We start from the raw sequence: 12,526 nt of genomic DNA, 5'->3' as shown, positions 1-12,526 counted from the left end.
AGGAGAGAGACAGAGGAGACAGAGAGAGGAAGGGAGGGAGAACGAGACAGGGAAGGAGGCAGAGAGGGAGAGAGTAGGGTCCAAGAGAGAAATGTGCATTTTTATTGTTTCATTGTTATTATTTTATGATGAGAGCTGTCAGTATGTTTGGAGGCAGATGAGAAAGGGGGAGAACTGAGCCCGCAGAAGGTGAGGAGGGGGTGGCAGGAGAATTTCTGGAGGCCCTGGGGAGAAGGGGGTGGTGCTCTGCTCCTTGGATTTCTAGGCTCAGGTGGCAAGTCTGGGCCTCCGAGGTTCTGGGAGCCCCAGGACTCCGCCTCCCCTCCCCTCCCAGTGCTCTCTGGCTCCATCTGGCCCTGCTGCCTCCTTCTTTGCTAGCTCTCTGCCCATCTAGCTGTTCAGCTGCTCCCCGCCGTTGCTCATTACTCGGGGAGGGAGTGAGGAAGGGAGGGGCGCTTGCCAAGTGCCCCTTGGCGCCCTGGCCCATTCTGGCTGCCGGTGAATCTCCTTCCTCTGGGGTCACTTTCGCTTTCTGGCCTGCTCTGCCACCCAGGATTCCCGGGGGGAGGGGGGGCGGGACTGGCACATTGACTCAGAAAGCGCCCCCGCAATGAGGCTCGCTGCCCAGCTCGGACCTGATTGCGTGCCTGCGGTCGGGGTGCGTGCGTGGTGGGTCCGCTTCCCGCAGGGGCTGGAGGAGGGCGTGATCCGCAGGTGGCTTCTCGCCCTTCTAGCAGAGGCCCGAAAGGCAGGCCCCTGGCCAAGGAGAACGCGCAGCCACGTTGGCACCCACGCACGCACTTGGGCTGGCAGGCAGGCCCCCTCCCACCTGCTCTCAGGCACCTGGCCCAGTCCCGTGCAGAGCTGCCTACACGGAGAATCCGCCCAGCCCCAGAGAGCCACCCACTCCGCCAAGCGCCACATGTGCGCACCGAAATGCCAAAAGAAAAGTGTCCTCCTGGGCTGCGGCAGCGGCTGTCCATGGTCCTGGAGTCCAAGCAGCTGGAGCAAGCCTGGGAGAGACAGGCCGGACCTCAGTGGGTGGAGAGCTGGGACAGGCTGGCAAATGACCTCCCCCAAGGGGCCTCGGCTTGCTCTCGCTCGTGGAGCCCCGAAGAGGAGCGGGGCCCTGGGCCCTGGCTTCCCTGGCCTTGGCCCTGTGCGCGCTTTGGCCACCCCCAGGACCAGGAGCTCCAGCTCAGGCCTTTCAGGATAAAGATGCGGGCGGGCTGGCTTCCTTCCCCTGCACGTGGGGACTCCGGAGCCTGGCAAACCCTGCAGCCCCAAAGGAGCCGCCATCTAATGCTGGAATTCCAAGCCCTCTAGAGGCGGGAAGGGAGAAGCTGCCCCTCAGGCGTGCCTGGCTGGGCCCTGCCGGACCCTCTCCTCGTTCCCCTTCTCGGTGCCAGCTGCTCTCCTCTTTACCTTCCATGAGTCTCTTGCCATTGCTTCGGTCAGGCCAGGCTGGTTTTTCCCTGTCCAGCTGTGGCTGCCTGGCTGCCCGCCCGCCTCTCTCCTGCCCTCTGCTGCTTCTGGGCCATCTGCGCCTCTGGGCCCTCTCCCCATCTCCATCCATGCCCCTCAGCTGGCGTTCCCCTGGGGTCGATTCTGTCCAGGTCCCCCAGTCAGCACTGGCAGCCACAGAGATAGCCAAGAAGCATTTATCAAGTGCCTACTGTGTGCCGGGCACCATAGAGTCAAGGCAAGGCGGGAGGCGGCCCCTGCTCTCTAGGAGCTCACAGTCAAATAGGCAAGCCTCAGGCAGAAGGAGGGCACTGGAACGAAGAGGTGGCAAAGGCTTCCTGGAGGAGGAGAGATCTTAGCTGGCGCTTGGGCCCCGGTAGGCAGAGAGAAGGGAGAGCATCCTAGGACAGATAGAGATAATGCCATGGAACAGCTAAGAGACCAGTGTTTCCCTGGATTGAAAAGCATATGGGGAGGGGGGCAGCCGGGTGGCTCAGTGGATTGAGAGCCAGGCCTAGAAACAGGGGGTCCTGGGTTCCAATCTGGCCTCAGACCCTTCCTAGCTGGGTGAACCGTGGGCAAGTCACTTAACCCCCATTGCCTAGCCCTCACTGCTCTTCTGCCTTGGAACTGATATTTATTGTTGGCTCTAAGATGGAAGGGATGGGCTTAAAAAAAGTATATGGGGTGCAGGGAAGGGAAGATGTTAAAAAGACTGGAAAGGGGGAGGGTCCCAGATTACAAGAGGCTTTGAAGGGCAGACAGAGGACTTTGACTTGCTTCTGGAGGCCATAGGGAGCCATTGGAGTTTATTGAGTAACGGATGACATGGTCGACCTAAGCTTTAGGGAAATCACTTTGGTAGCTTAATGGAGGATGGACTGACATGGGGAGACACTTGAGACAGGCAGATCTCCCCCACAGCAGCTATCGCAATAGTCCAGGCATGGGGTGATGAAGATCTGCACAAGCCGAGTGGCTGTGTCAGAGGAGAAAGAAACAGGCCTTGGCTACAGACTGGATATGTTGACTGAGAGCGAGGAGCCAGGCTGACAGCCAGCTCATAAGGCTGGGGGGCTTGGAAGGATGCTGCTGTTCTGGGAAGGAGGGAGAGTTAACCAGTTCTGGGCATCCAGTTCAAGAGATGGGGCAGGAGAGGCAGATTTGAGAATCATTGGTGGAGAGCCAGGAGCAGAGAAGACGCCCGAATGACACAGCACAGAGGGAGAAGAAGAGAAGAGGGCCCAGGGTCAAGCCCAGTGGTTAGGGATGGATGAAAGTCCAGCGGGGGAAACTGAGAAGGAACAGCCTGATAGAAAGAACGGTGTCTGGAAAACCTAGAGAGGAGAGAAGATCACAGAGGGGAGGGCGGTCAGGTCTGTGGCGCCAAAGGCCAAAAGAAAAGGCCTTTGGGTCTGCCAATGGAAAGGTTGTTGGTTGCTTTGGAGACAAAGGTGTGGGTGGACCGATATGGTTGCTAAGAAGCCACATTGTAAGCAAGTAGTGGTACCCCTCAGAGATGGCAGAAGAGACACAGGGTCCTAAGCTGGAGGGGATTGAGTAAGGGGGGTGGGGGGTGGGGGGGTTGTCCTCTGGGAGCTTCCATTCTGCTGGAAGGAGATAAGGGGGAGGCAAGGGAAGCTGAGGCAGGAGAGAAAGCTCTCAGATTTCCTATTTCCTCTAAGAATCCCCATTCATGCAAGTAGAGTTCTGCTTTCCTCCCACCATCCCCTGCTGCTCCTGCTTCTGCCCAGTGGGGCCAAGCAGAGCAAGGTGACTTCCTCTTCCACACATACCTGAGGACAGCTGTCAAGCCTTATGCCCACCTCCCCAAGTCTCTTCTCCAGGCTCCCTCATGTGACATTGTTAAGACCTGCAGCCCCTAGTTCTAAAGCACAGTACATTGGCCAAAACACCAGCAGAGTGCAGTGGAATCAGCACACATTTCTATGGTCTGAACATAACTATCATCACTGTAAACTAAGGCTGCATTGGCTTCCAAAAAATGTTCCATCCCATCGCTGATTCCTGTGGAGCCTGTGGTCCACTAAAACCCTCAGATCTTTTCTCAAGCCAGACTCCCCCATTCTCTCTTTGGGCATTTGGTGTTGCGGGAGGGAGGTTTTAACCAAAGTATAGGGCCTGCTGGCTCCAGCTAAGCATTGCAAACTCTCCAGATCACTTGGTCCCCAGGGTCACCGGGGATTTTCATTGGCCTTCCCAGGCGTGTATCATTCCCAGATTTGATTAGCATGTCTTACAAGTTGTCTTCTAAGTCAATTCTAATTCCATAGGCTAAGAGGCGAAACAGTCCAGTTTTAGTAACAGCTCAGGCCAAAAAATGGAGGCAGGAAAGCCCGGGCCTCTTCTGGGAGAGAGAGAGTTGCCCAGTTTCCCTGAAGCAGCATAAGATTGGGGCCTGGAGGGACAGTAGTGGCCACAAGGCCTTGTTAGAAAAGCTCCCACGAGTGGAGCGTATGGGGGCCCCTGGGGCAGCAGTGATTGGTGGAGTAAATCCTAGAGGAGGCCCAGGAGAGTAGAGTGAGGCCCGAGTGAGCTAGTGTGTCCGCTGAGGAAGAAAGGGGGCCAAGAATTCTTGGAGTAGCTCCAATAGATGGGCTTCATGTGGGAGCTTTGCTCTCAGGAGAGGAGGAAGAGGTTAAGCCCCAGGGGAAGAGGATTGAGGGAGGGACCTCTGAGGAGAGAGGAAGAGGGCCCAAGAAAGGAAGGAGAGGAGAGGAGAGGAGAGGGGCCAGTCTAGTGCCCCGGGATCCCTCTCCAAGAGGGGAAAAGTCATCGGTGGTTGGGGAGCTCAGAGGGGAGATGGTGGCTTGAGAAGGATGCTCAGTGCTTCCGCTAGGAGAAGAGCTAGAGGTAGAGGAGGGCGTGCTAAGCAGGGGGAGCAGCGCGAGCAGAGGTACACAGGCCACATGGTGGGCAGGGAGCAAAGAAGGCTCCAGTTGGCAGGTGTGTGAAGAGAAGAGACCAGGGTGGGAGGGCAGTGCCTGATTTCAGAGTACCGTGAATGGGAGAGGGCTTTGGAAGGTCCGTTCTCCCTGGGACTTCCATGGCCTACCTGTGAGGAATCCACTGGGAGTGTCCAGATTGGTGGGGAGGTGGGGGCAGGAGACCAGGGCACGAGGCCTCTCTGCCAGGGGCGATGCTGGTGGACTCACCACAGGAGGGAACGAGACAGGATGTGGTAACCAGTTGGATAGGCGAGATGTGGCTGGGGCCCTTTCCCCTTGCTCATTAACCAAGACTTCAGCTGAAGATGTGCTTGTGTTTGCCACAAGGCCTGGGTGGCACGATACCACAGATCCTGTATCTCTGTTCAAGGCCCCTAGTATCTTATGTTGTGGGCTGGGGTAGGGGTTAAAAGGTAGCCAAGACAGGAGGCTTCCCATCAAGGCACAGGAAGCTTGGGGCACACTCCTTCCCTTGGGCTAGCTCTGGTCAGGTCTCTTCCCTCAGGAGGCACTCTCCCTCCATGACCTGCTAGCTGTCTTAGATTCTCTCTCCACTCATATTCCTTTTACCCATCAACTCTCAAACTGACCCCCCAATCATCTGACGCTTCTATGATGCCCTCCGCTGTCCTCGCTTCCATCCTAGCCTCATGAGATTTGGGGGTTGGGACTAATTCTTCTCCCTGTACATCTTAGCATCACCTGTCTCAATGAATCTCTCCCTCGGTTTCCCATAGCTGTCCAAAGCATTTTTGCATATTTTTCTTCTGGTGTTTTGGCCTCTCTCCCCTAACTAGCACCCCGGTGTTCATTGTGGCAGAGCCCTGGCTGGGAGTTTCTGATGTTTGGACTTGTTTCTGGCCTGACATCCCTCGTGCCCCATCTGTGGGGCTCCCAGGGGATCCCTTCCTTCACTCCCCCAGAGGGAGGAGGAGGAGGGGACCCACCTGCCAGCGACATGGCGGCCATCCTCTGTACCTCCTTCCTGGGGAACTGTGGCTGCCTCCTCCGCCAGCCATAGTGGCAGGCAGGCAACACTCAGAGGATGCCTTATGGCGTCCAGGCTTGGGGTGTGACGCCAATGCTTCGATCCTGTCAGTCTGCGGACTAGCAACAGAAGCCCCGGGACTTGGCCAGAGATGCCGTCACCCCACGTGGGTGTGCCATGCCAGCCTTTGCCACCTCAGGCATAGCTTCCCCCTTCTCTCCGGCAGTCCAGCTAGTGGGACGTGAGGCATTTTGAGGCGGCTGGCCCCTAATGTTCTCACCCCCCTCTCACCAGGGTTCTGGAAGGCCTCTTGCCCAGGCTCCTGCTCCAGCCCTCTCCTCGCTTTTGTCAATTCCAAGAGTGGCGACAACCAGGGCGTCCGCTTCCTCCGCAAATTCAAACAGTTCCTGAACCCAGCTCAGGTGTTTGACCTGATGAATGGGGGGCCTCACCTGGGGTAAGTGAGCTGTGCCGTAGGAGAACTCTGGGCACTCCCGTCTGGAGCTTAGGAGACAATAGGACTCTTGGGCTCTGCCTCTGGTCATGGCATCATGGAGCAAATCAAGCTCATCTGGGCCAAGGTAGGAGACTTCCCCAAGGCTGCCCCCCAGCTAGTGGCCCCAGAAGTCTTCTTGTTTAAGAGCCAGCACTCCCTAAAAGTCGTGGAGTCTAATGGCCCCATTGGACAGATGAGGACACTGAGGCCCAGAGAAGGGAGGGAACTTGACAGAAAGAGCCGAATGTGAGCCCCCGTGCTTTCTACCCGGCAGGACAGGCTCAGGGACCCTGCCACTATGAACCTGAAATGGATCTCCAGAGTTCCGCCCACACCCCTGCCCCCTGGAACTCCTGATGGGCATTACAGGGTACTCTCAGTAGCTTTCCAGTCTAGGCCGGGTTCTGACGTCCCCAGCTGGAACAGAACAGGCCTGTCACGGTTGACTGGCAGCTGAAATGTAACAGGGGAGGTGTGTCCCCTCAGCCACTGGGAGGCCTGGGAAAAGCAAGCTTGGGGGCTGGGAACTAGAAACTGGTCAAGGTGTCTTCTAGGCTAGAGAGCTGGCTTTGAGGGCAGGAAGCCCCGCCTCAGGCACTTTCAACCTAGGCAAGTGGCTTCTGGTCTCCAAGCCTCAGTTTTCTCTTCTGTAAAATGAGGATATTAACGGCCTTTCCCTCTCAGCTCTCATTGTCGGCCTCAGCCCCTCTGGGACAGGCCCCTTAGCCACAGAACAGACACGAGCGTCACTGACCCCATCACCTCCAGCTCCCCGTGGCTAAGCCGATATTTATTTGGCCCTGAAGGGGCATTGTGACCGCTGGCACTTGCTGCCACCTAGGTAGGATGAATCAGGCCAGGGCAGACAACCAACTGGTAGTGGCAGAGGGTGGGAGTAGCCCGTGGCTGAGGTCTGCCAGAGGGGCGCTTTCCAGGAGGGGGTGCCCGCCTCCTGCTCCTCATTTGAGCATCTGCTTTTTCTCATTGTCTCCCCTGCACTAGGCTCCGTCTGTTCCAAAAGTTCTCCACCTTCCGGATTCTAGTATGTGGTGGAGATGGCAGTGTGGGCTGGGTTCTCTCTGAAATTGACACCCTCGGGTTACACAAACAGGTGAGCTTGGGCTCGGCGGCCGCCACGCATTTCGGAAGAGGCCTAAGATTGGCTGGTGGTCCCAGGCGGGGAGGGCCCTCAGGGCTCAGTAGCAGGCTTCGGGGTGAACCTTTTCACCTCCCACCTCAGGCCCACAGCTGGTCCCTTGCCCACTTGGCCAGCTGTGATCAGGAGAAGGCAAGGAGTTGGCAGGAGGGCAAAAGGTAGCCCTCTCATCTTTGCTCCCAGGAAAGGGGCTCCAGGCTGGGAAACTGAGGGATGACACAGTAGAGAAGCTCCGGAGGGAGAGACCCCCAGGACAGGGAGCTTGTCCTCCCACCCCAATCACTAGCCTGCCAGCCCCGAGCCAGGCCCAGCCAGGCTGCCTTCCATCCATCTGAGAAACATCCCCCCAGCATTTCTGTGCCTGTGGCAGTTCAGTAAGTGCTGGAGATGCCGAGATCAAAATGCACGGGCAGCCCCAGTCCCTCCCTAAGAGACCAGCCTCCTCTGGGGGCTGCCTCTAGAACAGGTTTCCCTTCTGCTGCAGTGCCAACTTGGGGTCCTGCCCCTGGGAACTGGCAATGACCTGGCCCGTGTGCTCGGCTGGGGCAGCCTGTGTGATGATGATACTCAGCTCCTGCAGATCCTGGAGAAGATGGAGCGAGCCACCACCAAGATGCTGGACAGGTATACCGCCCCCTCCCTTCTCTCCCTAGAGCTCTCCGTCCCTTCAGGGGCCCCCCGTCTCCTTAAGAGGCCAGACTGGTAGCTACCTGGTGGGGAGGAGTCGCTCCTCCAAACCACATCCCACGGACCCGGAGAGATTCTCCATCATTGCTGCTCCTGAGTTCCTGGAAAGAGAGGGGAGTCTCCCTGGAACCTTGGGGCGCCTTTTGGTTTGAGCCCAGAAGGAGTAGTGGGGATGGGAAGAGATGGGGGGATTGGATGGCCAGAAGAGCTCCCCTCTGCTGCCTCTGCAAATTCCTCACCAGGAGTGAAGAGAGGCAAAGGGAGCCCCAACCAGAGAATTATGCCGGGGCACTGACTGATATCACTTGTCCCTCCTGGGCCCAATGAATCGTGGGAAATGGGCCTGTCCAAGTCCCCAAGACTGCCCAGCTATGTAACCGCGCCCTGCCCCCAACAAGCTAACCAGTTGGCAAAGTCGAGGGCTGTGCCCATTTGGTGTGGTATTGCCCATTCCACATTCGGTATGGCCACCAACACCCAATTGTGCCTTCCCTTCAGATGGAGCGTCATGACCTGGGAGGCCCCCGGAGGAGTGCTCACACGCAGGGCTGGCCAGGTGAGAGCTCGGTCCCACAGCTTCTCTTTATCTGGGGGGCACATGAGCAGAGCCAGAAAGGAAGGGCGGAGGGAGCTAAATTTACATGGCAGTGCTGGGCTACCATCCTCAGGGAGAGATGCCTCCCTAGCCAGCACAAGGGGCCGAGGAGCCAGCCTGCATGGCCATGGCCACTGGGACACTGGGAGACCCGAGGCTGCCAGCCTCCAAGAGAAGGCCGAGACCTAGTCCGTGATGCTGAGAGCAGGAGGACAGGAAGGAGGGAGGGAGGAAAACCTGCCTCCAGAGCTAACCAGGCCCCAAAGCCTTTGGCATTCTTTAAAGTCCGGCCTTAGAATACTGGGGCCCACTGCAGAAGGAGCTTCTGAGGACTTTTTCTTTTTTGTGCCGATGGAAGTGGAGGCGAGGGTGGCACTGGGGCTGCTGATAGCATGTCCCTACCAGTGCAAGACTCCCTAGAAATCAGGCCTGGCATAAAGGAAACCAGGAAGCTGGGTCTCAAAGAGGTCAATGCTTGAGCTTGGTTTTCCTCTGTGGTACCTTCCAGGCACAATTCTCCTCGGGAATGAGGGTCTGGGCCGTGGTAACTCCCAGCTCCAAGAAGCTTTGAGTCCTCTGGGGCTAGGGCCAAGGTGGGAGATAGGCCAGGAGGCAGAGCCTTGGCTTTGGGACTTGTGAGCAAGCCCGAGGAGAACATGGCAGCCTGGTGATAATGGGCCGGGGGTGAAGAGGGCTGCTGCAAGGGCAGTCACAGCTGGGAACCCAAGCATGGCTAAGTGCGCAGAGGGTGGGCATGTTTGCCACCCCAGTCACCTGGCAACAGGGAGAACCTGCCCTCTGAGAGATGCCACCACAGTGTATTGTGCATGGGTGGGGAAAGAAGGCAAGGGCTCCCAGTCATTCTGTGGGTAGACTCCTAGACGTGGAGCTGGGGGGGGGGGGTACCTCACAGGTCATCTAGGCCAACCCCCTCGTTATACAGAAAAGAGAACTGAGGCCCAGGGAGGTTCAGTGACTTACCCACAGCCACACAGAATTTAGGGACCTTGGAGGTTACCTAGTCCGGCCCTACCTTCCCAGCTCTTCTCATTCCCAATCCAGCCAGAAGATTCTAATCTCAGCTCTGCCGCTACCCAAGCAGGTGACTTGGGTGAGGCCCTTCCCCTCTGTGGGCCTCGGTCTCCTCCAGGCACTAGAATGGAGCCCTGCCCACAGAGTTCTTTCTCACTCTGGGGTCAGAAGGGTACATGGAGCATGCGTGTGCCTGAGGTATGTGTGCATGTGGCGTATACCCAGAGTGCTCATCTGTGCGCGGGGCGGGCCCCATGGCTAGGCCTGATCTGAACTATGCACCTGAAATATGTGTTCTGGGCGTGGCATACACAAGTTGTCGTGTCTGTGCGCAGCAAGCCCACGTCTGCCAGACTCGATCCACATACGCACACGCACACATGATACTCATCCCAAACAGGGACACACGCGTGGACAGCTTTTTCTAGGCCTGCCTGAACTTCCTCCATTCCTGCTCCCTTCCTTGGGATAAGAGATTGTCTGTGTCTCAGTTAAAACATAGAGAGAGGCCAGAGAGGGAGAGAGCTCCCCAGGAACTCCAAGAGATCGGTGTGAGCAAGCTTAGTCGAGGGAGCCAGGGCTCCTGGAGATGCCTGGCAGCTGAGATGATGGTGTGTTGCATTTTCTGGAGTCTCTGACTCCTCCTTGGCAGGGGGCACATTGTGGCAGACTGTGGGGGTACGTCCTTGTTGGGGGGGAGGCAAAGGAAAGGAGGCTCACCCAGCTGGGAAGTTAGCAGAGCAGCAGCTCATTCCCACCATGGAGAGTGATGGCTGGCACAGCAGCAGATCTGGGAGTCACCAATGGAGATCTCCTTTGTCCCCTAGAGCCCCGTGGGGCAGTGCGTGGCTTCAAGTGGTCTTCTAGCTGGCCCAAGTCCTCAGTTCAGACAAGCACTCAGTGGCCATCGACTCTGCCAGGTCAGACCTGCCTGGGGGGTGCCATCCTGGGAATACCCTGCTATGGACAGGAAGGAAGGGGAAAAGGGGAAAAAAGAGGGAAGGAGGGGAAAGAACCCATCTCCTGCTGAGTCCCCATGCCCAGCTCAGAGAGAATGCCTCCCTGAGTAAGATTTGCTGATGATCACAGGCTAACGGTAGCCCTTCATGGGCAAGAGAGAGCCCCAGGGCTCTCTGGTGAAGGTCGGCTCCCTCGTCACAGCCTCGGATGCCTCCTAGTTAAGGCTGATGAGGCTAGGAATGATGGGGCCCCATGAAGCATTCCAATATGTCTCAGCCGGCCAGGTTACTGGGTGGCACCATCAATGAATTTGTGGTCAAAGTTGGCAGAGCAAACCCCAAAGAATGGGCAGGAAGTAGAAGCCATGCCCAAGAAAAGAAGACTCCTATCTGGCCTTACCAGCCTCTATGGCTGGTCCCACTACCTGGCTGTTAGCAAGGACAACCATGCCCCTGCTGTCACAGAGTTAGCTGGATCAGTGCTGCAGAGATACATAGGGCTGACCAGCCAGGCTCCCCCACCCCACTGCACAGAGTCAGGCAGGAAAAGCTCTCCTGGCTCCCAGGGTTTGTGCTAGGGAGAAAGAATGCTGCCTCTCAGGGAAATGTTGGGTCACCCTGGCAAAGCTGGGCTGCGTTGTGTTCAGAATGGCAACTAAAGCTGGCTTGCTGTTTGCACCTGATTCTACATGTCTACACATGCTCAGATATTATACACAATAGACTATTCACATGTAGCAGGGCCCTCTTGCACATGTAGTAGGCAACAGACACAGATATATTCCCATGGATAATGGACTCCTGTATGTTTCTGTTAGCCACCTTGCATTACAGTCCTCAGGCATACCATGTGCACATACTCTACACCCATGAACACCAGCCTTACACTACATGCAAATAAGAGGTTTGAACGCACCAGGTACTTGTATGGTGAAACAGGATCCCAGAGGGTCATGCTGAGCTGGAGCATTGGGCCAATCTAGTTAAGATGAAATTCACAAAGAATAAATGTCAAGTCCTGCATTGAGGTCTAAAAAGTCAATCGTCACATATGAGATGGAGAAGGCATATGTAGAAAAGGAGTGAGGAGTATCAGTGGACTGAGGCAGCAGCCAAAAACAGGTACTGCCATCTTGTACTGCATTAGGAAGGGTGGAGCTTCCAGTTAAGCTGGAGGGCATCCAGAGGAGGGCAGCCTGGATTTTGGGGGCAGAGCTTAAGTCCACATTTTATGAAGATGGATTAAAGAAGCGAGGTGCATTTCTCCTAGAAAAGAGTGTTTGAAGGGCAGTCATATGTCAGAGGGATTAGACTGGTACTCTTGGCCCTAGAGGGCAAAACCAAGAACCATAGAGAGGGAGGAGGGAGATGAAGAGAAACTCATTTTGACTTGAAATAAGGACAAACTTCCTCCTGATGAGAGCCATCCCAGATTGGAAGGGGCTGCCTTGAAAGGTGGTGAGTTCCTCATCCTTGAAAGTCTTCAAGCAGAGGCAAGATGATCATGTATCAGGTGTGGATTCTTTGGTGGATAGGTTTGGCCTAGGTAGCTGCTGAGGTCCTGCCATCTTGCAGATTCTGTGCTAGTTCCAGGCCCCTTCTCCCAGACACACCACCCACATGTATGATGGGCTTAAATACACCAAGTGTCTGCCAGATATGCTATCACATTGTATGCAGTGTACATTGTCCCTAGAGTAGCTTTGTCTAGTAGCTGTGTAGACCCCATATCCCAAGCCCAGTGAGCAGTGGGTGCAAGGTAAATACATAGATCCCATCCATCTATGAGACCCATCTCTGACAGTGTGTCAGTCACATGCACATGTATGTAAGCATATGGCAAGTGCATACATGGAATCGATCCACATAATCATCCTATACAGACACTCTGCACACTGTGTGTCCATATTCGTCTACACGTGCATGTACATGCTTGTGCTTTTCATGTCGTTCATTTCCTGTTAGCACAGGGTGGTCGCTGGATAGCAGGGCATGCAGGAGTGGCTTGTTCATCTCTGGCAGCTTCTTCCTCTTCTTTTTTCCCTTCTTCTTCTTCCTCTTTCTCCCCATGTTTTTCTTTGTCTCTCATTGTCTCTGTGGGTCTGTCTCTGTCTCTGTCTCTGTCTCTGTCTCTGTCTCCTCTCCCTTGTCTCTGTGTCTCTGTCTGTGTCTGTGTCTGT

The 12,526-nt window shown here is 56.1% G+C and overlaps 1 protein-coding gene across 1 annotated transcript in view; it reads left to right on the top strand.

The window, feature by feature from the left end:
- Positions 1-5,598: 5,598 nt before the first annotated feature.
- The window catches only part of DGKK (diacylglycerol kinase kappa), a 24,526-nt gene continuing 17,598 nt past the window's right edge, over positions 5,599-12,526 (top strand). The window contains exons 1-5 of the mRNA XM_044682853.1: positions 5,599-5,662; positions 5,716-5,878; positions 6,920-7,028; positions 7,558-7,697; positions 8,259-8,316. Coding sequence (XP_044538788.1) covers positions 5,599-5,662; positions 5,716-5,878; positions 6,920-7,028; positions 7,558-7,697; positions 8,259-8,316 — 534 coding nt within the window. The remainder of the gene's footprint in view (positions 5,663-5,715; positions 5,879-6,919; positions 7,029-7,557; positions 7,698-8,258; positions 8,317-12,526) is intronic.

The sequence above is a fragment of the Gracilinanus agilis genome, chromosome X (genome assembly GCF_016433145.1).
Source record: "Gracilinanus agilis isolate LMUSP501 chromosome X, AgileGrace, whole genome shotgun sequence".
Lineage (NCBI taxonomy): Eukaryota > Metazoa > Chordata > Mammalia > Didelphimorphia > Didelphidae > Gracilinanus > Gracilinanus agilis.
The sequence above is the reverse complement of the archived record's forward strand: the minus strand, read 5'-3'. Positions and strand labels throughout refer to the sequence as shown.